The sequence below is a fragment of the Brassica oleracea genome, chromosome C6, assembly GCF_000695525.1.
Source record: "Brassica oleracea var. oleracea cultivar TO1000 chromosome C6, BOL, whole genome shotgun sequence".
NCBI lineage: Eukaryota > Viridiplantae > Streptophyta > Magnoliopsida > Brassicales > Brassicaceae > Brassica > Brassica oleracea.
In genome coordinates, this window is record NC_027753.1 from 38,233,138 (window position 1) to 38,256,994 (window position 23,857).

A 23,857-nucleotide genomic window follows, 5' to 3' on the forward strand; every position below is an offset into this window, starting at 1 on the left:
TATATTTGCGTATGATTTTCGCATAATAAGCTTCAAATTGAACATTGAAAAAGATAGAGAGATTTTTTTTAATCTTTTACCGACACAAAACTTAAACAAAACAAAGAGTTAAAGGTAATTTTTTTTTGTTACACTTCCCGGAAAAAAACGGTTACAACATGGGCTTTCATAATATGACCTTTTAACATATTAATGTTATGGACATTTAATAATTATCTTGACAAAAACAAAGACTATAAATAATTTATTATTAACAAAAGTATGAAATTATTTACAATTTGACGACTAATTTATCACCCTTTTTTATATGTTGAATTTTTCATAGAAGTTTAAAAATCATTTTATTTTCTTTAAACATGTACAACTAATTTATAATCTTTTATGTCATACTAAGTCAAGATATAATATTTTTTCATATTTTACACTAATAACCATTGTTTTTATATATCGTCTACAATTTTCTAATTATGTCTATTTGTTCAATTTTGTATATGATATCAAATATTCATCATAAATAGATGGTTTAAAATGCCAAAAAAATTATTTACTTAGTAAATATAATACATCAAATATTACAAATACATTATTTAGTTAAATAAATAACCATAAACTGAAAATTCATATCCGCGTTATCAGGGTCTAGTTACGGTATTAAATTAGAAGTGGAGTTAGATAAATGTCTAGGTTATAGTATATGGTTATTAGGCGGATATCAACGCATTTATGAGAAAAAGCAAGCAGAGACATGATTTAGTTAGCTTATGACCTACCTTATTTAATGGTATTGAAATATTCCGGTGCCTAATAACTGATCATGTATCTTTTTACGTAAATATTTTGTTGTTTCTTCCACAACCACTGATTATAATTTCACTTTTTAATTCATTTTTTCTTGTATTTTTCATGTCATATCAGTGAAGGTCAACGTGTTTTCCGCTTGTAGTCACATATGTAGTATTTGATAAACAAACTGAATAACGTAATATATATATATATATATATCTTAACTGGTAACATAAATGGTAAAAACAATCAAGCCTACTATACTCTTTTACAACAACGAACTTACACAAAGCGTAATATTTTGAATTATTTCTGCAATTTTAAATCTATTTTTTGGCAAAAAATCAATGAACTTGCTAAAACTATAATTTAATTATTTGTAGTTAGTTGACAAAAAAAAATTATTTGTAGTTATTGACGGGCTCGAGATAGTTCATATGATTTATTTCTATATATAGTTCCATCTACTTTATGTTTAAAATTAATGATCAGAAAATATAGTTAAAAATAATTTCTGAAATTCTACTTTACAATTGTGATATCATAGTTTTGGCATTTGTCTAGTTATGGCCGTATAATTTTATGTATAACCATGAAAAAGACAACTGTATAAACATTTGGGAAAGTAATCACATTATAGTTATGGAGATGTTTTGTTTAAGTATAACAAAACATTAATAGGAGAATGGACAATCTTACTGTCAGTTTGTTTGTTGTCTGAAACACCAAACTCACCCTCTTTATTCCGCATTTCTCTCCTCTCTTTTTCGTATTTGGTTAATAATCATTTTATTTACTCATACTACAATGATTTTATTTCAGAAAATTATATTTTATATTTCAATTATTAATTTCCTTTTAAATCGACAAGCGGATAAATAAAATAAAAGCAGTGGTTACAATGAGCTGGATTCAGATGTATTTCCACTACGTATGGCTCTGTAAAGTGACCCCAACTTGATCCCTTTCTACGTATGTATACAATACGCCGCTTATACTTTATATATACACAAAATATATATAATTGAGAGTACATTAAACATGTATATACAATGCATAATAGGAAAATAACCAACGCAAGTAGTGAATAATGTGATCGTTATGACCTCTCTAAAAAAAAGTAAAAATAATAATGTGATCGTTTTTTTGCCATACGTAAGTAAGATACATGTAACAATAGTTGACAAAAAAGATACATGTAACAATAGAAGCTTATATAGGGTTAACTTCCATGTATAATATTTAATAAAATTCATTATATATCACCGAAATGGCTGATGAATAAGACAAAATTGTTTTCATTAAATATCACCGATCACCTCCTATTTTGCCAGGATGGTACCGATAGTTTTTTTTTTGCTAACAATGGTACCAATAGATCTTAACATTTACACCCAAAAAAAATAAAATAGTACCAACAGTTCTAAGTTCTAATCACTCCATAAAGACTACCTGTACTATCCTTTTGCACAATCGATTTGACACGACAATTTAAATGTCGCTATTTTCTGCTATATTTTTGTATATACCTTTTAATTTTTATACGGCAAAGTATTTGTATAAATGATCCATTAATGTTTTTATAAGAGATCCAGTGTTATAATTTATTTATAGGATCAAACCAAAAGCGATACGTTGCGCGGCGACACCAACCTTACGCGGGAAATCATGAGCCGTTAAAATAGCATGACGTGTCAAATTACGGACTGTACAATCTGTCTAACTTGTACTATGGTTGATTTTGCCGGTACGTGTAACATTTTCTCGGGGCTTCGATGCTGATTTACCACACGTAGGATTATTATTCCGCTTACGTGGAATTTTCAAGCCTTTTTCTTCTGTCCACTTTTTTTCCAACAAACCATGTGAGAGCAAAACAAAGAAAAATAAAAAAAATTCCTTAATAAGCGAAACCACTTTATTCCATTTGACAATAATATCACGTCAAGAAAATAATTCCGTGGTTCGTGGACAATTAATTACATATATATTGGATATATATTTTGGTAAAGAAAATAACTACTTGGTTTCATTTTTCATTTATATATAAGTTGTTAACAAAATACTTTTTAACTATGAGTACCAAGTTATGAAGTTTGTAAAATAGAAATTCTATAAATATATTTATATATTAAGATATGGTCAACCTCATTTGTCATGCCAAGTTCGTTACCATCCATCGTTATCGGCCAGATCATTGTCAACTATAATAATTGGAATAATTGACATATTTTGATCTTACCGTAACCTTGCTTGGCTTGATCCAAATAAAAAAACGTAAACTACAATAGAAAAAGATATTTATTAGAGGGACCCATTATTATTTTTTATTGGTTTTCTTACAGATAGCACTTAAATTTACGATGGCATTCTCTGTTTAGGGTCAATTATCCTAAACATCGTGGCACTTGTAGTTGCATTTGTACATATATGTTCCCACTACGTTTGCTGGGTATAACATTGTTCCAGGAAAATGTTTTAAGTTTTGGGTCTTCGCATATTAAAAGGCCTCGAGAATAGGCCTAAATCATTACGTCCAGTTCCAGTTATCATGGTTTCAAATAAACCTATACTTTTTAAAAATATTGTGAGATGAGGGCCTTATAGATGCGTGATGGGCTATTCGATTTGATTTTTATGTTTTTGCCTAAATTTTATGGTTTTTTTTTTTTGAGTTTTCGAAAACAAACTGAAGCTAGTTCCACTCGAATTGTTCGAGTTATTGTTTATGGGTTTTGGTAACTTTTCACAGAATTTTAAATGACTTACATATATTGAACAAAAAACAAATAGTAAAATGATACTTTAATGGCAAACAACGAAACTGTAGATATATGTCATCATCACTTGTAATAGCAAACTCGAGAACATCAACTACAAATAAAGTGATACCAAAAAACGACTATGAAACCATGTAGAGAAAGAAAATGACAAAGACAATTGTGAAAAAAGCATATAACACGTTAAATAGGGCGGCAGAAAGAGCTACCTATGTCTTAATCAAATTATATAACCTACTTTAGATTGCAAGAAAGAAAGAAGATCAGACAATGTTAGTAAGACAACATAAGATAGTTAGTATTTTACTTTTAAGCGAAGTAAACACAATACAAAGTGTAACAAGTAAAACGTTTATACTCAACATGGTCTATATATGGATGTCTTTTTTTTTCTTGGGAAATTTTGCTAGAGTTGTCCAACGTCCCTTTATATCTTGAACAAGAAAATAATTAAATCGTGGCCAAGTTATCAAGCTATATATAAGTCATAATCATTAGAGATTTGTTAAGAGGAATGAAAAAAAAGCAAAAGTAAAATCGTACATCTATTTCAAAAGAAACACAATTGAATCATCGTTTTTATACAAACATAAATCACACTATATAATTTAGTCTAGTAATTCACCATATTATATATTCCACAAATTAAAGGTACAGAGTCGGAGACTCTTCACCAAAAACAAACCAAGATGAAAATTGACAAAAGCTCTCTTTGTCAAAATAAGATTGACAAAGCAGATAGGGAACGTTTATTAACATTTGCCAAATTATGTTTCGTATTAGCAAAATGCTCGCGGCATTTGATTATATGCTCTAATCTTCTAATCACTTCAGACATATATATGTCATGTGTGTGTGTAGGTCTGTGCGTGTGAATATGCAGATTTAAATAAGTTAAATGATCAATAATTAGTACCAAATTGACGTTATTATATTCTCTTGACGTGTGACATGTTGAAGCGCCTCATCGATAGTCTTACGTGACTAGGTCTCACTCACATTACAATACTCAACCTGTTCTGTATACTATTGGCTAGATAGATACTTTTGCTTTTGTGATGGCTCTCAGACATTCTTTATTTTTCATGTCAACTTTCATTTTAAACAGTGTGATATTCTGTAATACTCAACATTGTAATTTCCTAGGTTCTCAATACTCAACATTGTAATTTCCTAGGGTTTCATTTTAGTGTTTTAGTAGATAATTAGATTGAACCATGACTTTCCTTAAATTTTCTTATGAAATTAAGCCTCTATCTCAGGCCGAGGCTTTTGAGGTCAAATACATCCTCTTTGATGTGCCTTACCTGCCACGACGTATCGCTTTCCAAAATAAAAACATATATCTACGAAATTTGTTCTTCTTGTCGTCTTCTTATAACTCGATTATGAATTAGTTGTTCCTAGCTTGCAAATCATTCACAGCATTGATTCCAAACAATAAGTATTTAATAACACAACATAATAAATTGGACACATTTCTTTCTCCACCTATGCATCTCACCTTGATATTTTTATTGTCTATGTTTCTTGGTTGATTATTATCAAATAAAATCATATATAATAGTGTTGACAAACAACACATTTAGATAATGTATTGCATATGTTTGCAATCTATCTCTCAGATTCTCGGTGGCTGCTACGCAAAAAGGACTCCGCAACAGAAGTAGGGGTGAGTAAGAAGTATATCATCATGGATAGTTTAGGTATATGTAGAAATAGTCATTTCATGCACAAGTTTGTCATTATGACGAGAGTGTGTCGCTCAACTAATCTCATCACGACTTGAACAATCTCAGCCGTTCAAAATATAACACTATTTACATTATCCATATCACTCATTCTTACGTATGTTTGGAACTGTTATCCGAGATCCGGATTCGATCCGAGATTCGATCCGGATCCGATCCGAAAATCCGGATATCCGGAGGGACCGAATCCGGATCCGGATAGTAAAATATTGAATCCGTCAAAGCCGGATCCGGATCCGGATATCTTAATTTTTTAGTCCGGATATCCGGATCCGTAAGTTTTATTAATAAATATTTCAAAAATAGTAATATCTATATATATATAAATTAATTTTATTTAATATATTTTCATTTTTATAATAGTATATATAAATTTTATGTAAATTTTGTATTATTATACATAGAAATAATTAAAAACATTTTATGTATTTTTATTTTTAAACTATTGTTAATATTTTATATATATTAATATATATATATTTAAGGATCTAAATCCGAATCCGTATATCCGCCGGATATTATAATTTTTAGAAGGATATCCAACACCCGGATATCCGAGAACCCCGGATCCGAATAAAAATAGTAAAATTATATGGATCCGCCGGATAAAAATCCAGATCCGGATACCTTAAAACTATCCGGATATCCGATCCGTCCCTCGCCTGTTCTTCAGTAATCAATCTTCAAATCAAAAATATATATTACTAGCATATTATTTTTTACGTCGAGAATATAAACTAGCACTTTCTTCATGGTAATGGAAATTGGTGACAAATAATGAGAAGGTTGAAGAAATTGACCATAACCAATGATAGTGGAATTTAAATATAAAAGTGAAGTCCAATCAAAGGGATATCATTATCCTTTTTGCTACAAAAGGATTAAATTTTTTTTTTAAAGTAAGAGACTTGTCGTTTCAGCATTGATCTGCACTAGTTGAATTGATTGATCGCAGCCAAGCACGAACGCTCTTGAGTTGCGGTTATAAGAGTTTGGCTGTAATAAAAGTGTTAGAAATAAATTCATCAATGGAATACTCTCTTTATTTTTGGGCAGATACACACTAGAATGGTTTTTTTTCTGAACCATCTAAATTTTGTAAGTAGCGATTGATAAAAGGTTTAATTAGCGACACCCACTAATATATTTGTATTTAAATTTTGCATTTCAAAAATAATAATTTCTGAGATATTAACTTATATAGAAATACAAAGAAATTATTTTCGAAAATTATACAAGATGATAACAAAGTGGGCTGTAAGGTAAGAAACTAATTTTACAATTACAGTGATAATCTTTATAAAAAAATTATATCCTTGATATTTTTTTTTCAAGAAATGAGAAGCAGAGATAAGGTCAACGGCTAAAAATCAACTTTGCTGAATATATATATTTCTGCTGGTCAGTGGACGGATTTTAGTTGTACATACTATTTGTTTACATGACAATTTCTTTGGCTTTATTATAAAGCAAATGTTTATTAAATAAATTAATTTATAGCACAAGCAGAGAGTAATCTACTTAGAGAGAGAGAGTAAAAAAACAGTTTCCTAAAATATTTTATTATAAAACAAATGAAAAAAAAGAGGTGTGTTCGTGTTCGTGTAGCGACGTAGTTTGTTTCCGCGTGCTCGAAGAGGACGAGACATATAACTTCTACATAGAGAGAGAAAGAGACAGCAAACCCCAAGCAGTTGAAACAGAGAAGGACGAGTAAAACAGAACAAGGAAGGAAGACAGAGATTCTGGTTCTCTGTAAGTTTCTTTCTTTTGAAATTATTGGAATCTTTACAAAAAAAATTCAAGATTATTTCAGCTAATGGTTACAGATCTATTGCTCTATGTCTCTTGCTAAATTTCTTAAAACAGTGATTATGAAAATTCATGGATCTTACTTTCTTATAGACCAATTTAAGCAAAGGTTTCAGCTTTAGACAATTAGTTTGTTTGGTAAGAAAACCCAAAACCGTGATTATAACATCCTTGAATCAATAGTCTTTGTTTCCAACTTGCCATATATGTAATAACTCTCCAAAGTTTCCTCTTTTATCCTTGAAGTAGTAAAGACTTTATCTTTTTTCCTCTCAGTTGAATCGTTCAGATGGGTTATACTACTTTGAATCAGATCTCTATTATTTGGGACCGTTACTAATAATCAGACTACGTTCTTGGGAGAAGCAGAGACTGTTGTTTCTTTGTTTTTTTTTTTTTTGTAACTGGCTTCCTGTTGTTTCTTTGTTCACTTTTGCTTTATTACTTATTCAGAAGATTCTTTCATTTTGAACGAGGTTTTCATCCCTAAAACATCTTTTCTTTCGGTTTGAAGTTTTTGTTTCTCTTCTCTTTTTATTACAAAAGCCTGTGGTGTTTCCTGCTTTAAACAATGTTCTGTCTTTTTTTTTTTTTTTTTTTTTTTTTATAATTGTTCTGTCTTTATTTCTATTGTTCCTTACTTTCTCCTCTTCTTTTCTCTTTGCTTTCTTATTAAGTCTCAATTCATAATTTGAACTCAAACTCTCTAACTAACTTTTCTCTGTTTCAGAACGTTTGAGAGAGAACACACCAAAACAATGTCGTTCCGTAGCATAGTACGCGATGTGAGAGACAGTATAGGCAACCTGTCTCGTCGTAGCTTCGACTTCAAGCTAAGCAGCCTTCACAAAGAAGGAGGTGGTAAGTCTCGCGGTTCGGTTCAAGACTGTCACGAGGAACAACAACAACAACAGCCTTTAGCACTGGTGGTTCAAGAAACCCCTTGGGCGAATCTGCCTCCCGAGCTGTTGAGGGATGTGATCAAAAGGCTGGAGGAGAGCGAGAGCGCGTGGCCTGCGAGGAAGCACGTGGTGGCTTGTGCTTCTGTTTGCAGGTCGTGGAGAGATATGTGCAAAGAGATTGTTCAAAGGCCTGAGGTTTCTGGGAAGATCACGTTTCCTGTTTCGCTTAAACAGGTAAAAGGATCTTTTGATTCTCTTTTTTTCTAAGTAATGTTTGGTTTTGGTTAGTATCATGATTTTTTTTTTTTGTTTGGTTATGTATTATATAGCCTGGACCAAGAGATGCAACAATGCAATGCTTTATCAAGAGGGATAAGTCTAACTTGACTTACCATTTGTACCTTTGTCTCAGTCCTGGTACAGCTTCATTTCCTCTATTCTTAGTTCAATGTTTGTGTTATGTTTTGTGATGTAGCCTAAGCTTTTAGAGTTTGAGAATACTTTTTCTTGGTGTTTTATCAAAAGCTATTTAGAGATCACTTTCTTATTAATCAATCAAAAACTGAATAATAATAAAAAAATACAAGAACCTTTTATAGTCAAGAATCCTACGACTATATAAACACTAAATAATAAGAATTAAACTTAAAAACTAGATAAAAACCAATGGAAAACATGGTTATCTTAATATTACATAACAAATATAATAGCTAAAATATAGATAAATCATAATATTTCTATTTTAAAATGATCCATGTTTTCATTTTTTTTATTTTCAAAAGATAAAATTTTATATTTTCAATGCATTTTTATTAAGTAATAGCGATAAATAAAAAAATAAGTTATTTTAACTTAATTTTGTTTGGCTAAAATAATGTATTTATAATCAAAATTTAATATGTTCTTTTTATATGTGTGAAAACTCTAAAACATATAATTTTTCGAAAACGTATGGAGTATTCATCTTTGAATATGCGCTGCATTATTTTGTCTCATATTGGTATTATTACTTATTTTTCAGCTTTGTTGGTTGAGAATGGAAAGTTTCTTCTTTCGGCAAAACGCATAAGAAGAACCACTTACACAGAGTACGTCATCTCCATGCACGCAGACACCATTTCAAGATCAAGCAACACCTACATTGGCAAGATCAGGTAACAAAACCAAAAACAGTTTTCTTAATTATTTATAAAACATTGTTTAAACCTTGGCTTAATCGTTGATCCTCTCTCCTCTCAGGTCTAATTTTCTAGGGACAAAGTTCATAATATACGACACACAACCTCCTTACAACAACAACAACAAAGCCTCTCAAGCGGTTCAACCTTTAGGACTTAGCCGGAGGTTTTACTCAAAGAGAGTCTCTCCCAAAGTCCCTACCGGTAGCTACAAGATCGCTCAAGTGTCTTACGAGCTAAACGTTCTTGGCACACGTGGTCCGAGGAGAATGCACTGCGCTATGGACTCTATCCCCGCTTCTTCTCTCGCGGAAGGTGGAACCGTGCTTGGACAGCCTGAGATCATTGCCCCCCGGTCTCTTCTCGACGAGTCTTTCCGCACCATTACATCCTCCTCCTCGAGGAAGTTTATTAGCGATTACTCGGCCGAGTTTAACAGCGCTAGGTTTTCAGACATTCTTGGTCCGTTGGGAGAGGAGGTGGAGGAAGAAGGGAAAGAGCGTGTTTCTTCGCCGCCTCTTGTGCTTAAGAACAAGCCGCCGAGGTGGCATGAGCAGCTACAGTGCTGGTGTTTGAACTTCAGGGGACGTGTGACGGTCGCGTCGGTCAAGAACTTTCAGCTTATAGCAGCAAACCAGCCTCAGACTCAGAGTGATGGTCCGGACAAGATCATGTTGCAGTTTGGGAAAGTGGGGAAAGACATGTTCACGATGGACTTCAGGTATCCGCTGTCTGCGTTTCAGGCTTTTGCTATATGTTTGAGCAGTTTCGATACGAAACTCGCATGCGAATGATTAGAGAAGAAAGAGAGCTTTTGTATGTAATATATATATATATCACATGTGGTTTGTATGATTCAGGGAGATTCTCATCATGTGGTGTTTTTATTTTCACCTGAGAATCTTTAGTGTTAAATTTGTTTCAAGAATCTTTATTTGATTATATATTATGGGTCTGCTTATGTTGTTTATTAATGCATCAAAAGATAGTTTGTCTAAATTTAATTTTCAAATATGTAGTTTGATGTATTACATATAATGGTCAAAAGCAAAACGAGAATAACTATTGATATCGTATAGCGTTATCCCTAATCTTTTTGTGAAACACTCGTTATTCGTCATCAATCGGAAGCACTGAGTCAACGATGTGAGACCCTCATCCAGGAACTTTTTTTGTTGTTGGTCTGTGTTTTTGATTATTTTTGATGATATGTTTGATCTTTTTTTCTTCCAAAAGTTCCATTTTCCTTTTTTTTCAAAAATGTTATTAATAATTTACTTATGCATAATAATAATTTGAATTAGGATTCTAACACTAACTCAAATCACTAGATAAGATATCAGGTTTTGTAATTTAAAAAATATATTATGTTAAGAAGGACGGAACCTACTATAGTTATACAAATAGATGGAATCTTTGTCAAATTTTATACTTTAAAATAGTAAAATAATAATATCATATTTGTGCAAAAGTGTTTCAAAATATCTTACATTTGCAAGAGTTTCCAACTTTTTGAATTATTCAATTTTTTCGGACAACTTTTGAATTGTTCAATTAGTTTTATATTTTTATTATTTGGGATATTGTCTTTAGATATTTGTACTTGATATGATCTAATTAATATCTTAACTTGAAACTGATAGTGATTTTCTTTCAACATTTTCTGTATATATGAAAGTATTTGTCTTTTCCCTTTCGTATATATGGAGTAAAACGTAGATTAGTTTACAAAAAAAAGGAGTAAAACGAAGATTCCAAATGAAAAGACAAGTATTAAGAGCATGATTATTGGATAGTTCTTAGGATGGAGTTCTTAGCGGAATATAAGAACCTGACTCTTAACTTTTAACTAAAAAAACTAAGAACCGGTTCTTATATAAGAGTTTTAAGAGACGGTTATTACTCTTTTTTAGTTAAAAGTTAAGAGACGGGTTCTTATATTCCACTAAGAATTCCATACTAAAAATTTTCCAATAATCATGTCCTATGAATTGATCCAAAAGCCAATGAAAACATATGTAATGTTGCTTAGAATATTTATTCCTCCTTCTCAATTATTACATATAAAAGTACTTTATATAGATGTCAACATGCATGATGCTTCCTTTTGTTTATATCATCAGATTCTTAATATATTTATTACAAGAACCTCTAGATAAACATCTAATTAGGTTACTTGAGATGGAAGCATATATATCTACGAGGTCCTTCTTCCTCCGCAGCCATTCTCTCACTGACAGTTGAAGTAAACAGCAGCCACGGGGAGACCAAGATTTTAGATCTCAGAGAACTCACGAGTGTTGAACCTTTGGCGCCACTGAGGTGCATAAACAGTTTGTCTTCCGATTTGTCGGAACAATATCAATGCGACTCGGTGAATTCTTGAAGTGGGACATGGATTCTCGTAGTACACCAACTCATTGCCTTGACAAAAAGTCATCAAACATATATTCGATTAGAAAAAAAAAAAAACATATATTCGATTAACGCTTGGAATGGTTGCAACGGACATATAGAACTGTTAGATTCGGGTTTATTACGGGCTTCCAACTCAAAACCAATTGGCAATTAGTGGATTGGCCCTAACCCTTTATATATTACTTAATGTCCCATTGATTTTCCAATGTGGGATACATATCCCTTAATACCCCTCCTCGAGATGATGGCTCTTATCGGCCAGAAATCTCGGAAACTTTTTAAGACAGTTATACTCGGTCGAGCGAGTCAATTACGACCTATATACCCGGTCGGGTAGGGTTAATATTAATTAGGGGTTTAATTTATTAGGATCTGGGCTCTGATACCATGTTAGATTCGGGTTTATTATGGGCTTCCAACTCAAAACCAATTGGCAATTAGTGAATTGGCCCTAACCCTTTATATATTACTTAATGTCCCATTGATTTTCCAATATATCCCTTAATAAGAACATATTACATATGATACAGGCTAATGTTCACTTCATGGCAAACAGTTGATTAATTGCATATTTGCATATATGGCTTCTGTCTAGGGAATATGTATGTACTTATTAGTGAATCTATATAGTTAATTAAATAAACTCACCGTTTGACAAAAAAAAAACTCACCGTTTGACAAAAAAAAAACTCACCAAAAGCTGTTCCAGTTGTGGCAGGTATATCTGTCACCAACCTGTGATGAGAGTATCCATTTAGATTATTGTTTAGCCGCATAATTTAATTAAAAGCTATTTGTCAACAAAGCATATGCATCAACCTCTTTCAAAGTTTCCAATCATTTCCATATACCTGAAAAAACATATGTTGATGCTAGCTATGATATAACATGACACTATTAATAAGTGGAAACTAAACCTAATTACAAGTCTTGTCATGTACTTAAATAGAATCTCTTTGTAATTCATCTAATGACAAGTAGCTCTGTCAAAAGTTTATTCTCTATGTCCCTTTTTAGTTCTATAAGAGTGGGCACATATCGAATGCTACCATAATTTTGGGTGTCACTCGTAGGTCTATAAACTTCGATGTCTCCTATACATAACATAGAATAATTATAAATACAAACCAATGGAGGTATTCTCGGAGGTACGGGTTGCTTGGAACATCTGGATCCACCATAACCTTTAAAAGTAACCGAGTAAGAAGATGATGATGAAATATCAAAGCGATCAAGATAACACGAGTATTTGTTTCTCTCTAGAATCTGACATGCAGATCGATGATATATAACACTGGAAATAATTACAAGGTGAAACTATTTCAAATAAATATATTGAAGGGTTAATTACGTTACAAAAAATTATGTATTCAAACTATATATTTAATTCGGATACCCGAGCCCGACTATATCAATTGCTTGATATATTATATATGCATCTCTAGAGATACATGGGTACGATTTCTATCTTTACAAACTAAAACTAATTTTATTTTATTTATAGAAAGTTTATTGTAACTTTGAAATGTAAAAAAAAAAAAATAACCAGAGGGGCGAAAATTCCCAAAAATCACCAAAAATTCAAAAGTAAATTTTTCATAATCGAAAAATTCAAATAATTATGCATGAAAATATTGCATGAAAAGCTTCACGTAGATAAATAAGTAAAGAATTAACGAAATTAAAAGACAAATAGCGAACCAAAGTGTAGAAATTTCTGAGGTCATCTCCTCCAATCTCAACCGTTGGTTTGTTCAGAACTTGAGAAGACCTTAGATCCATTCCATTAGTTATCTGTCTTTGGCCATAAGTAACATCAAGAGAAATCAGTCTCATGAAGGGATCAACAACATCCCCTACAACTCTTCCTACGACAAGAGGGTCTCTTGGACTTAATGACATGATCTTTGATCTCAAATCACAACAAAATGTTTTTTTTTGCTAAAATCACAACAAAATGTTGGTTTTTGTTTTCTTCGTGTAAACCCTATATTTATAATGTTTTGGGAATGGCGTTAGCATATTCGAGTCGCTTAAAAATATCATTACTGCAGTTCGTGTCTCGTCATCTTCAAGAATCTAAAACTGGTTCGACGTACGTACATCACTTCTTGAGTTATCTCTTCCTATTCATTTTTTTATCTTCCTTTTTTCTCTTGGTTGTGATGTTGTATACTTGTATCCCAAATCCACCACTCAAATTAAAAGCGACAATGTTCCCAATTATATGTCACCAACTTGCTACTCGCTAGCCAATAATATTTGGTTTGTTTACTTCTTTTTGGGATTAAAATACATCGGTCAACCATGCTATATGCATTGTGCATTTTTTTTAGTTGCTGAAGAAGACACGTACTAGTACTATGTAGTATGTATGGCTAATGTGTATTTGAGGGAGACAAACTTTCCCTAATCTCTTCCACGTCTTCGGTTTATCTATTTCTAAGGGGGGTTATTGGGAGATAAATTTGTATAGAGTTTATGAATTTTAAGAGTTGATAGATTTTAAAAATTTATATTCATTGTGAAAATTTATATACATTGACTTATGAAATTTGATCATAAATTTTTTAGATTGGTATAAATTTTCATGAATTTGTATTACGTCTTTTCTATCATTCTTTTTGTAAAGTAAACAAATAATTTATTTTTTTCTAAATCATATAGCATGATTATTTATTTTTTCTTTCGAATTAAAAATAATAATAGTGATACATACAAAATTGGGCAATTCTGTTAAATAGTTTCTTTTAAATTTTTCTCACAAAAATATCATTCAACGAGGAAAATGATTAAAAAATGTTTAATTAAAAAGACAAAAGACTATTTTACCCATTACTTTGCAGATATATAAATAATAAAAAATAATAATAATTTTTTTTTAATTCGAATTATATGTTTATTAATTTGAACTTTTTGTAATTTTTTAATAACTTTTTTCGATTTTTTTTTTCAAATTTTTGCCAAATTTTCTTTCTAAAAGTCAAAATTCTTTTTGAAACTATATTTTTTTAAAATGTAAAATTTTTAATATTTACAAATATAATTATATATTAAAAATGATAAAACAATATATAAATAATTAAATTTTCAAAAATTTAAAAGTAAATTAAATTTAACGAATTATAGTTTTGGATTTAAAGTGCAATAGATATTTGGTAAGTATAACTATTTTGTTTTCTATTTTTTTTATCATATGGATTTTGAAAATCACATGGATACATATGATATTTTGAAAGTTGAGTCTTATATGTAAAAATGAATAGAATTCGTCTCCCATTAACACTAGATTTAGTTAGAATTAGAGAATCAATAATAACTAAACTTTTTGATAACACTAGATTTGAATGGATTTTGAAAATTATTTAACCAATAACAATGGATTCTATTAAGATTTTTGAAATCCAAGAACCAATAACAATGGAATCTTAAAATTTTCAAAGTTCATGAGAATTTTCTTACCTAGGGCCGGGCAAATAAACCGAACCCGAAAACCCGAACCGAACCCGATCCGATAAAATGAATCCGAACCGATCCCAACCTGGCATAAATACCGAATGGATCTTGTTTTATGGTATTTCGGGTTATGGATATTATCTGAACCGAACTCGAACCTAAATGGATATTCGATAAAACCCGAAACATTCAAAATTTCCAAAAAGAACTTGTACCAAACATGATCTCAATTCCTAATATGTATTCAAAATATATTGAACATGTAAAATAATTATCTATTATATGAAGATTGATGGTTGAAGGTGGCGGTTGAAGGTTGAAGTTTTTAGATTTTGGTTTTGTTTTCATTGAAAAGTGTTTTTCATTTCATAAGAACTTGTTTTTCGTTTTATGCTTTTATTTATTTGGTTTTCTTTCGATCAATAAATGTTTACCTTTCACTTGAATTTGAATGATCACATTTGACGTTCCTTTCTTTTTTTTTTGAACCGATTTTATTTATGTTTTGGTTACAAAATATGTACAAATCAAATATTTTAAAACCAAAGAACCGATTTTACTTACTTTTTGGTTACAAAGTAGATAAAAATCAGGTACATTTAAACCGAAGAACCAATTGGGATCAGAACCCGAAAGTACATCGGGTTGTACCGGTTCTTTGAGGATTTACTAACCCCGACCCGAATTCGATAGAACCCGAACCGGTCCCGAATCAAATTTTCATATAACCCAAATGAGACTGATTTTGATAAACCCGAAAAACCAAAACCCGATTGGACTAAACCGAAACCCGATTGGGACCTCGAATGCCCAGGCCTACTCTTACCAATAAACCCTCCTAAGAAGCCCAATAAACTAGCATCAGTAAACTATATCGCTCAAAAATGTCATCGATTAGAGACGAAACGTTTAGTTTTGCACTCGACATAACTTTGTTCCCTGGTCCCTGGACAATTAATAGACAATAATTAGATTAATCCTATATATATGATAATTATTTCTCCAACTCCAATATGAGATATTACTAATTCATTAGCAAGTTGATTGTTAATCGAATATAATGAGCGCGAAACTTAAAAAGAATCTTAATATGCCCTTCATCAACTTTGATATCTCTCACGTTAAACTAGGTCTAAGAATTCAAAGCTTCGTTTCAGTTTGGTTGATTAGTTTGTTCATATCATATTAAAGCTAGGAAATTCTTTTAGGAACTAGAATAAAAATGCAAAACTTATTTGATTTTTATCTACAACATTTAATTACATTTTTCCTGTTTACTGAATTTTTTCATTTGATTTTTTATTGGTGCTTTTCAATTCATTTTATCTGTTTTGAGTGTAAGAGTATATATCTCCAACAGCCCCTTATCCCCTCATTTTTTGAAGGATTTTGTATTCTAACAGTCTTTTATCCCCTGAAATTTTAAGGAGGTGAATATAACACTATTTATTTTTTACTTTATTCCTTACAATTATATATTTTTGACAATAGCATGAAAAACTTTATACTTATCACTATATATTTTTAAAATTATTTTGATTTAAATTATTTTATTAACATTTTTGTACTATTTATAGTTACCTTTGATTACAGCTGCGTCCAAACACCATGTTGGTTATATATTATTTAAAGCCCAAGTTTGTTGATTAATTGCATATTTGCAAGGATGACTTAATTTTATCTATCTGTGTACATGGTGAATCTACACAAGAGATCATTAAGCTCACCAAAGGCCGTTCCAGATGTGGCAGCTATATCAGTTGTATTAGTCACCAACATGTGATAAGCGTATCCATTTAGATTCGAGATATGCTTTAACCACATACCTAAATAGTTAAATATAACGCTACTTTGAAGAGAGCACGCATCAAAGTCTTCGAAAGTTATATATAGAGGTGAGGCTAAAAAAGAATATGTTGTTGCGTGATAGCTATGATATAACATGCCAGTCTCAAGAGAAAACTAAATCTGACTACAAGTCAAGTCCTGTACGATTCAAGAAAAATGGGGTCAAGTCAATTAATTGAATGCCGCACATACAAAGTGCAAGTCGCTCTCCTAAAAGTTTGATTCTATATGCTCCCTTTTGTTAAAAGTAAACTATCGATTTATCTGTGTCATGTAATGAGTTAGACACATGGGCACTTGAATTTTCTGGTCAATTCTTTTCAGGTCCCGGATCTCTGGCGCCTTATACATTTACACCTAATTAGGTAATAAAAATTTTCCAGTTTCAATTCAGATTTTTTTTAGATCCAGGTCGTTTGTTTTGAGTATATAATTAAAATACATGTAGTTTTTGAATAAGTATCAGATCTGGGTCGGTTCGAATATTTAAGGTCCGAGGAGATCTGAAATACACACTCCATCAAAATTTAGTCAAAATCCATTATTTTTATCTATAATTTTATAAAATAACCAAACATTAACTATTAATAATTAAAGTTAACCATTACGATGATCATAAAATATTGCACCGCAAGGTTCAGTATGGGGACATATGTCATGAACCATTATGTTCGTTTGCTAGATGATCGATAGGGCGAGTCTCGAGCATAGATGAGAGGGAAGGCGTCATATTTTAAGCAAAAAATTTAGTTGTATATAGGGCATAAATTTTTTTACATGAATAACAAAGGTATAAAGTTTTAATTGAGCTTAGGGTGTCAAGAAAAATTTGAAAATGTTAGACCGGCACTGATTATCGAACACAATCATCACCTATACGTCGATAAAGTTGATGAAAAGATTTATTTTCTACTGAGTTAGCAACTATGATCGATTATAAATTAATAATTCCAACATATATAGGACATACCTAGAAAAAACTTTATACCTTTGTTATTCATGTACAGAATGTATAGGACATATAATCTATCAAGGTTAAAGAACTTTCTCGTAGTGATCAAGCCAATCATATGTATTTTCTACATATTTTTTTTATATCTACATAAAGTTCTTTATGTCTGTATGTAACGTTAACGAGCACGGTAGAAAGGAATATAGAGGAGCAGATGTGAAACCTGGTGGATTTACCTATCAAGAACAACAACAAAGAAAACAAAGAACAAATAGTTGACCTGATCGATTAATATATACGACGAGACCTTAATCACGGAATAAATCCAGATATCTTCACTGACAACATTGATTTAGCAAATTGTGAAAACCCTTAACGGTACAAATACAAACTAAGGAACCGTTTCAGTATTTGAACTTAAAACGAAAAGAATAAATCAGATTTTTTTGATAGTTAACGAAGACCCATAAAATGTTGGGCTCAAAGCGACCGCTTATCCTACTTGTAGCCTTATACCATGGGCCGGCTCTGTTTATGCATTTCTATGAGTTAAATGGCAATTGATATAAAAATCTTCCAAGCACACAAGGATCTAAATGCAAAAACATGTTGAATCCATATACCAAATTACAGAAAATAAACATTTTAAAAGAAAAATATATACTTAATCACTGCATCCATTTACTTGCGTAATTTCATAATTAATGTATTTGGTGTTGGTTAATCTGAAGACTGAAGGGTTGGTGGAACCAAACAAAAATGACATTTCCTTAGTTCTCAGGAGCAATAGAAAGGCATGTGACGTGTATAAGCTAACGGCAATCCTGTAATATATATTTACCGGCGGTTAATGCTGCATTTGAGCTTATTGCTCAGAAATAAGACGACTGTTAGGTGTTGTTGACCAGTTCCACTAGATAGTTTGATATATATATATATATATATATATATATATATGACATTTCATGTATATTAAGAAACTTTTTGGGCAATTCTCCTAAATAGATCATTTTTAAGTTTTGATCACAAAAATAGATTACAAGGAGGAAAATGATTTCTTTTAATAGGTAAAAAGACCATAATACCCTAGATATATAAAAAAAAAAATTTAGTATATACTTTTTTATAGTTTGAGATTATATGTTTTCAAATTCGAACTTTTTTATAATTTTTTTTACAATTTTTTTTAATTGTTTTTTTTTTCAAATTTTTTTTTTGTAATTCGAAAATAATTTTTGAAACTATTTTAAAAATTTTTATTTTCAAATTTTTAATATTTATTTTTTATTTTATAAAATTTTAAATCTCAATTTCAAATTCCCACCCATTAACTCTAAACCATAAGGTTTGGATTAGTTAACCCTAGGGGTATAAGTGTATATTTACCTTTTTAATGAAACATTTTTGTCATTTTGATTTTTAGATTCTATATTTGTGACAAAAACTTTTTTAGTGTTATCCTAAAGTATTTTCCAACTTTTAGTATATTAATCATTCGGGGGGGGAGGAGAGAAAGGATTTTGTATAAGAACAAAACTTAGGTTCACCACACCAGGATGAACCTTTAAATTCACATCTCCTTTCAAAACCAATCAAAGTGTCACGTAGATAATTAATTAAAAAAAATTAAATTTATTTAAAAATCACTAAAAAAAAGAATAACGTCAATTTTAATAACGATGATGCCGGTAGCTAAACCGTAAACCGTAAATCTTAAATTCTAAACCCTAAACCTTAAATCCTAAACCCAAACCATATACTCTAAACCCAAATCCTAGACCCTAAACCCAAATTGTATACCCTAAACCCAAACTGTATACATTAAACCCAAACCATATACCCTAAACTTAAATCCTAAACCCTAAACCCAAATTTTATAGCGTTTAGGTTTAGGGTATACAGTTTGGATTTAGGGTCTAGGATTTGGTTTAGAGTATAGGGTTTGGATTTAAGGTTTACGGTTTGGATTTATGGCGTAGGATTTTGGTTTAGAGTATATGGTTTGGGTCTAGAATTTGGGTTTAGGGTATAGGGTTTGGATTTAAGATTTACGGTTTAGGGTTGAGAATTTATGATTTCGGGTTTACGGTTTAGTTGGCGGTGTCTGCGGTATTAAAATTAGCATTATTCTTTTTTAGTTATATTTAAATAAATTTAATATTTTTTAATTAATTATCTATGTGGCATTTTTATTGGTCCTAGAAGGAGAGATGAATTTAAAAGTTCACATTAGGGGTGAACTTAAGTTTTGTTATCTGTATAATGGTTTATTTGAGAAGTTATAGCAGCCAACTAAAACTAGGAATAATACTTAGTGGAGCAAGGGAAATGAAAATGAACTTATACTTTTATTTAAGTAAACAATCAAACTTTGAAACTGTAATTTAGAAAACACGACTTGAACTTACAAACATATGACCAATTTGCATGCATGAAGGGACAACTCATCAAACATGTTTGAAGTTTATTCCAACAACTTATTTTATGGGAGAAAAAAACACATTAAATGGGAAACTTCTCTTAGAAAATATATCCGTTTCGATATTATCTCTTAATGATCTTGTATCTTTTATTATATCACCAAAAGATTATTTGTTTTCTTGTGTAGGGTCGTCAACTCCTGCAAGAATAAATGTAAACCTATGAAATAAGAAACTATAATTGAGGTGCACCATGCTGTTGGTAAGTATGAGAAGTGATAATTACCATGAGTCTGACGATCAGTTTATCTAGTAGTGGTATGGAGGAGGTGGAGATTTGTAAAGGTAGGGGTGGTGAGGAGGTGAGTAGTGAACCGGTGGAGGAGGAGAATAGACGGGAGGTGGCGGCGATTTGTATTCGTAGTGTTTCTTTGGTGGTGGCGGAGAGTGGTAAACCGGAGGGGGAGGAGACTGGTAAACCGGAGGAGGAGGAGATTTGTACTCGTAATGCTTCTTAGGTGGTGGAGGAGAGTGGTAAACCGGAGGAGGAGGAGACTTGTAAACCGGTGGAGGAGGAGATTTGTACTCGTAGTGTTTCTTCGGTGGTGGGGGAGAGTGGTAGACGGGAGGAGGAGGAGACTTGTAAACCGGTGGAGGAGGAGATTTGTACTCGTAGTGTTTCTTAGGTGGTGGAGGAGAGTGGTAGACCGGAGGGGGAGGAGACTTGTAAACCGGTGGAGGAGGTGATTTGTACTCGTAGTGTTTTTTAGGTGGTGGAGGTGAGTGGTAAACCGGAGGAGGAGGAGATTTGTAAACCGGTGGAGGAGGTGATTTGTACTCGTAATGTTTCTTGGGAGGAGGTGGAGACTTGTAAACTGGAGGAGGAGAGTAATGCTTAACCGGTGGTGGAGGTGATTTGTACTCGTAGTCCTTCTTTGGTGGAGGTGGGGATTTGTAAACCGGAGGAGAGTAGTGCTTTACCGGTGGTGGAGGAGACTTGTACACCGGAGGAGTGTAGTGTTTGACCGGTGGAGGAGGAGAAGAGTAGTAGTAATTTGCGGTGGTTTCAGTTACAAAACCAAGAGAAAGTGCTAAGACAAGCAAAGTTGCTGCCAAAGAGGCCATTGGTGACCCCATATTGTTATGTGTTTTTCTTTGTGTTTGATGCTCTTACTCTCTCCCCCTAATCACCCTTTATATAGCTTTTCAATTTCACTTTTTTAATCCCTGATGGTAAATGCATTTTTGTCATATGTAATAAACAACAATAATTGACTATGTAAAAGAAATGAGGTTACTCTCTCAAACTTCATTATTGAGCCACACACAAAAAACGACCGACATTATGCTAGCAATTGGTAAGAAAAAAAAGATGGAAAGTATGAAAATAATAACACGTTCTGAGTGGTAAATGTAACTACTGTATTTGTGAGTTTATTTACCAGGGAATGAAAATACCTTACAGTATTTTATTTTTATTTATTAAAATGTTATCTTTCAAAAAGATGGATATACGAGTTTGAATCTGAATACTAACGCATCAATAATATATAGTCACACAAACTATTATGACACTTAAATCAAAACAGTAAACTTAGAGTATTGAAGCCATGTCATATGATAGATATTCATATGCGAAATCCACTATATTTTAGTTAGAATGTTTGTATATGTTTTTACTACAATATTAGATATATTGATCAACACACTACTAACAGAAATAAGACTAATACTGTACATATTGCAGTATTTTTATTTAAGTAATAACTTAATTTTCTATTATTTGGCATAATCTCGCCGACATCTATCATATGCGAATAAACTTTTATGTATTTTTCTTAAAATTGATATTTTATTAATAAATTAAAAACTGCTATATATATATATGTTGTGATTTCATCATTTACCCAACATTATGTATATAGAATATTTACGCACTATCACGATTTTTTTATCAGTTACGACATCTTCTTAAACTTATATTTATAAATCAAGATTTTAATTTTTTAATTTTATTTAATTAATAATTACATTATTCAAAGATTTTGTTTTGTTTACCTTTGATTTATTGGATATAGAAACTAGAAGCCGCGTTAAAGTCTTGAAGATTAAAGTTAGGCGGCCGAGTTGAATGAAGAAGGATCATTGAAGGAGAAGGTTGGTCCGTCGTTCTCTTGTGCCGGTGACAGTCAATCTTTAATTATTTTTCTGTTTTGTTTTCAGGGTTAGATTTTTGCTACGTTTTTATAACACGTTTCTTGTCATTATTACTCAGATTAGTTTGTATTCTCTTACTCTCATTATTATTCAATCAACATTAAACGAGTTCAAATACGTTTGAGATTAAGACAAAATATGTTATAATGTTCTGCTAGACTAAAAAAAAAAATTTCTGCTAGATTTCTTAACTGCATTAGAGAAAGAGATATGAAACTATGTAAACAACTCAATGAGAAAGATATAAAATATATACACTGTGTCTTAATTTATATATAATGTCCATGCATTTATAAATAAATACAAACTGTGGAAATAATTCATTTTACAACCAATTTTCTCCTTGGAATTTAGTTAACTATCAAACCTTGGTCAACACTAGAAAATCACGCATTTTGGATAATATAATGTAAATGGTTTTTATCAAATGGGTAAGTAACCAGCTGGATTATATATGATCTAGACAAATCAACAACTTAACATTCTATATAGTTTTTCTCTCTCTAAAAAAGCTGACTATTTCGGGATTTTGGTTAGGCGTCAAAAGTTATGTAACTAATTTTTGACGATTTTGATGCTAAAGAAATTGACCGCAAACAGACTTAATAAAATCACCGTCAATAATAATTTGGTTAAAGCCAACTTAGCTATGCATTGTTATTGAAACACGGTACTCACCAACGTCTGCTTAAAAACAATTTGGTTCGTTACGAAAGCATACGACTATACGAGTCATAACTTATAACTGACGTTAATGGAAGTATATAGAAAATTTGTGAACTGCTGCAGCTGCAAACGATTTTGCCTTTCTGATTCGGGTTTTTACTGAACGTTTTGTTCATTTTGTTGTTGCTATGTATGTTTTTGTTGTTACTAAATTTGGATCAAGAATATAATTAAACTTAACAATTCTAAAGTTACATTTATCTTTTGGTAGAAGTACAGTAAGGTTACACAAGTCGCTTTGTTTGCTTTCTCCTTTACGCTCATGATTTTCAGTGACCTACCAAACATATCATTGACTTGCTAAACAAAATCCCATGCAAAAGTAAGTAAAAAGCATTTTCCCCTGATTGATTTTCTATATAAAAATGAACAAGAATCGTTAAAGCTAGTGTAAAGGCTCCCTCCATTACGGGAATACTTACCTGAGCAAATTTTGTTTTAAAATTGTTTGTTTTATAGTGAATCGTCATATTCATATGGACGCTGAATGCATGCTAGTAACTAATCGGTTTCAGCTAAAGAAACCATTAGATACTGAACGTCTTTAATTGCAATCTACCTATCACATTTTTAAATTGCATTCATTGAGAACCTTGTTTGTTTTGTCAATTCGT

At 31.5% G+C, this 23,857-nt stretch overlaps 3 protein-coding genes across 4 annotated transcripts; 1 reads left to right on the forward strand and 2 right to left on the reverse strand.

Moving 5' to 3' along the window:
- The first annotated feature begins 6,864 nt into the window (after positions 1 to 6,864).
- LOC106296217 (tubby-like F-box protein 1) lies at positions 6,865 to 10,161 on the forward strand. The gene is made up of 5 exons (XM_013732299.1): positions 6,865 to 7,069; positions 7,857 to 8,262; positions 8,358 to 8,445; positions 9,050 to 9,182; positions 9,268 to 10,161. The coding sequence occupies exons 2-5, from the start codon at positions 7,885 to 7,887 to the stop codon at positions 9,998 to 10,000; spliced, it is 1,332 nt and encodes a 443-aa protein (XP_013587753.1). The 5' UTR covers positions 6,865 to 7,069; positions 7,857 to 7,884; the 3' UTR covers positions 10,001 to 10,161.
- Positions 10,162 to 11,297: 1,136 nt separating this feature from the next.
- Positions 11,298 to 13,588, reverse strand: LOC106300973 (protein TWIN SISTER of FT-like). 2 transcript variants are annotated; one of them, XM_013737271.1, is made up of 4 exons: positions 13,326 to 13,588; positions 12,753 to 12,808; positions 12,319 to 12,359; positions 11,298 to 11,630 (listed from the first exon to the last, which is right to left on the reverse strand). In XM_013737271.1, exons 1-4 carry the CDS (start codon positions 13,524 to 13,526, stop codon positions 11,482 to 11,484), a joined length of 447 nt encoding a protein of 148 aa, XP_013592725.1. In that variant the 5' UTR covers positions 13,527 to 13,588; the 3' UTR covers positions 11,298 to 11,481. The 2 variants fall into 2 exon arrangements, with proteins under 2 accessions (XP_013592725.1, XP_013592726.1); XM_013737272.1 differs by having other exon boundaries at positions 12,296 to 12,359.
- Positions 13,589 to 20,231: 6,643 nt separating this feature from the next.
- Positions 20,232 to 21,479, reverse strand: LOC106300972 (extensin-3). Its single transcript, XM_013737270.1, has 2 exons — positions 20,587 to 21,479; positions 20,232 to 20,500 (listed from the first exon to the last, which is right to left on the reverse strand). The coding sequence occupies exon 1, from the start codon at positions 21,435 to 21,437 to the stop codon at positions 20,610 to 20,612; it is 828 nt and encodes a 275-aa protein (XP_013592724.1). The 5' UTR covers positions 21,438 to 21,479; the 3' UTR covers positions 20,232 to 20,500; positions 20,587 to 20,609.
- Positions 21,480 to 23,857: the final 2,378 nt, after the last annotated feature.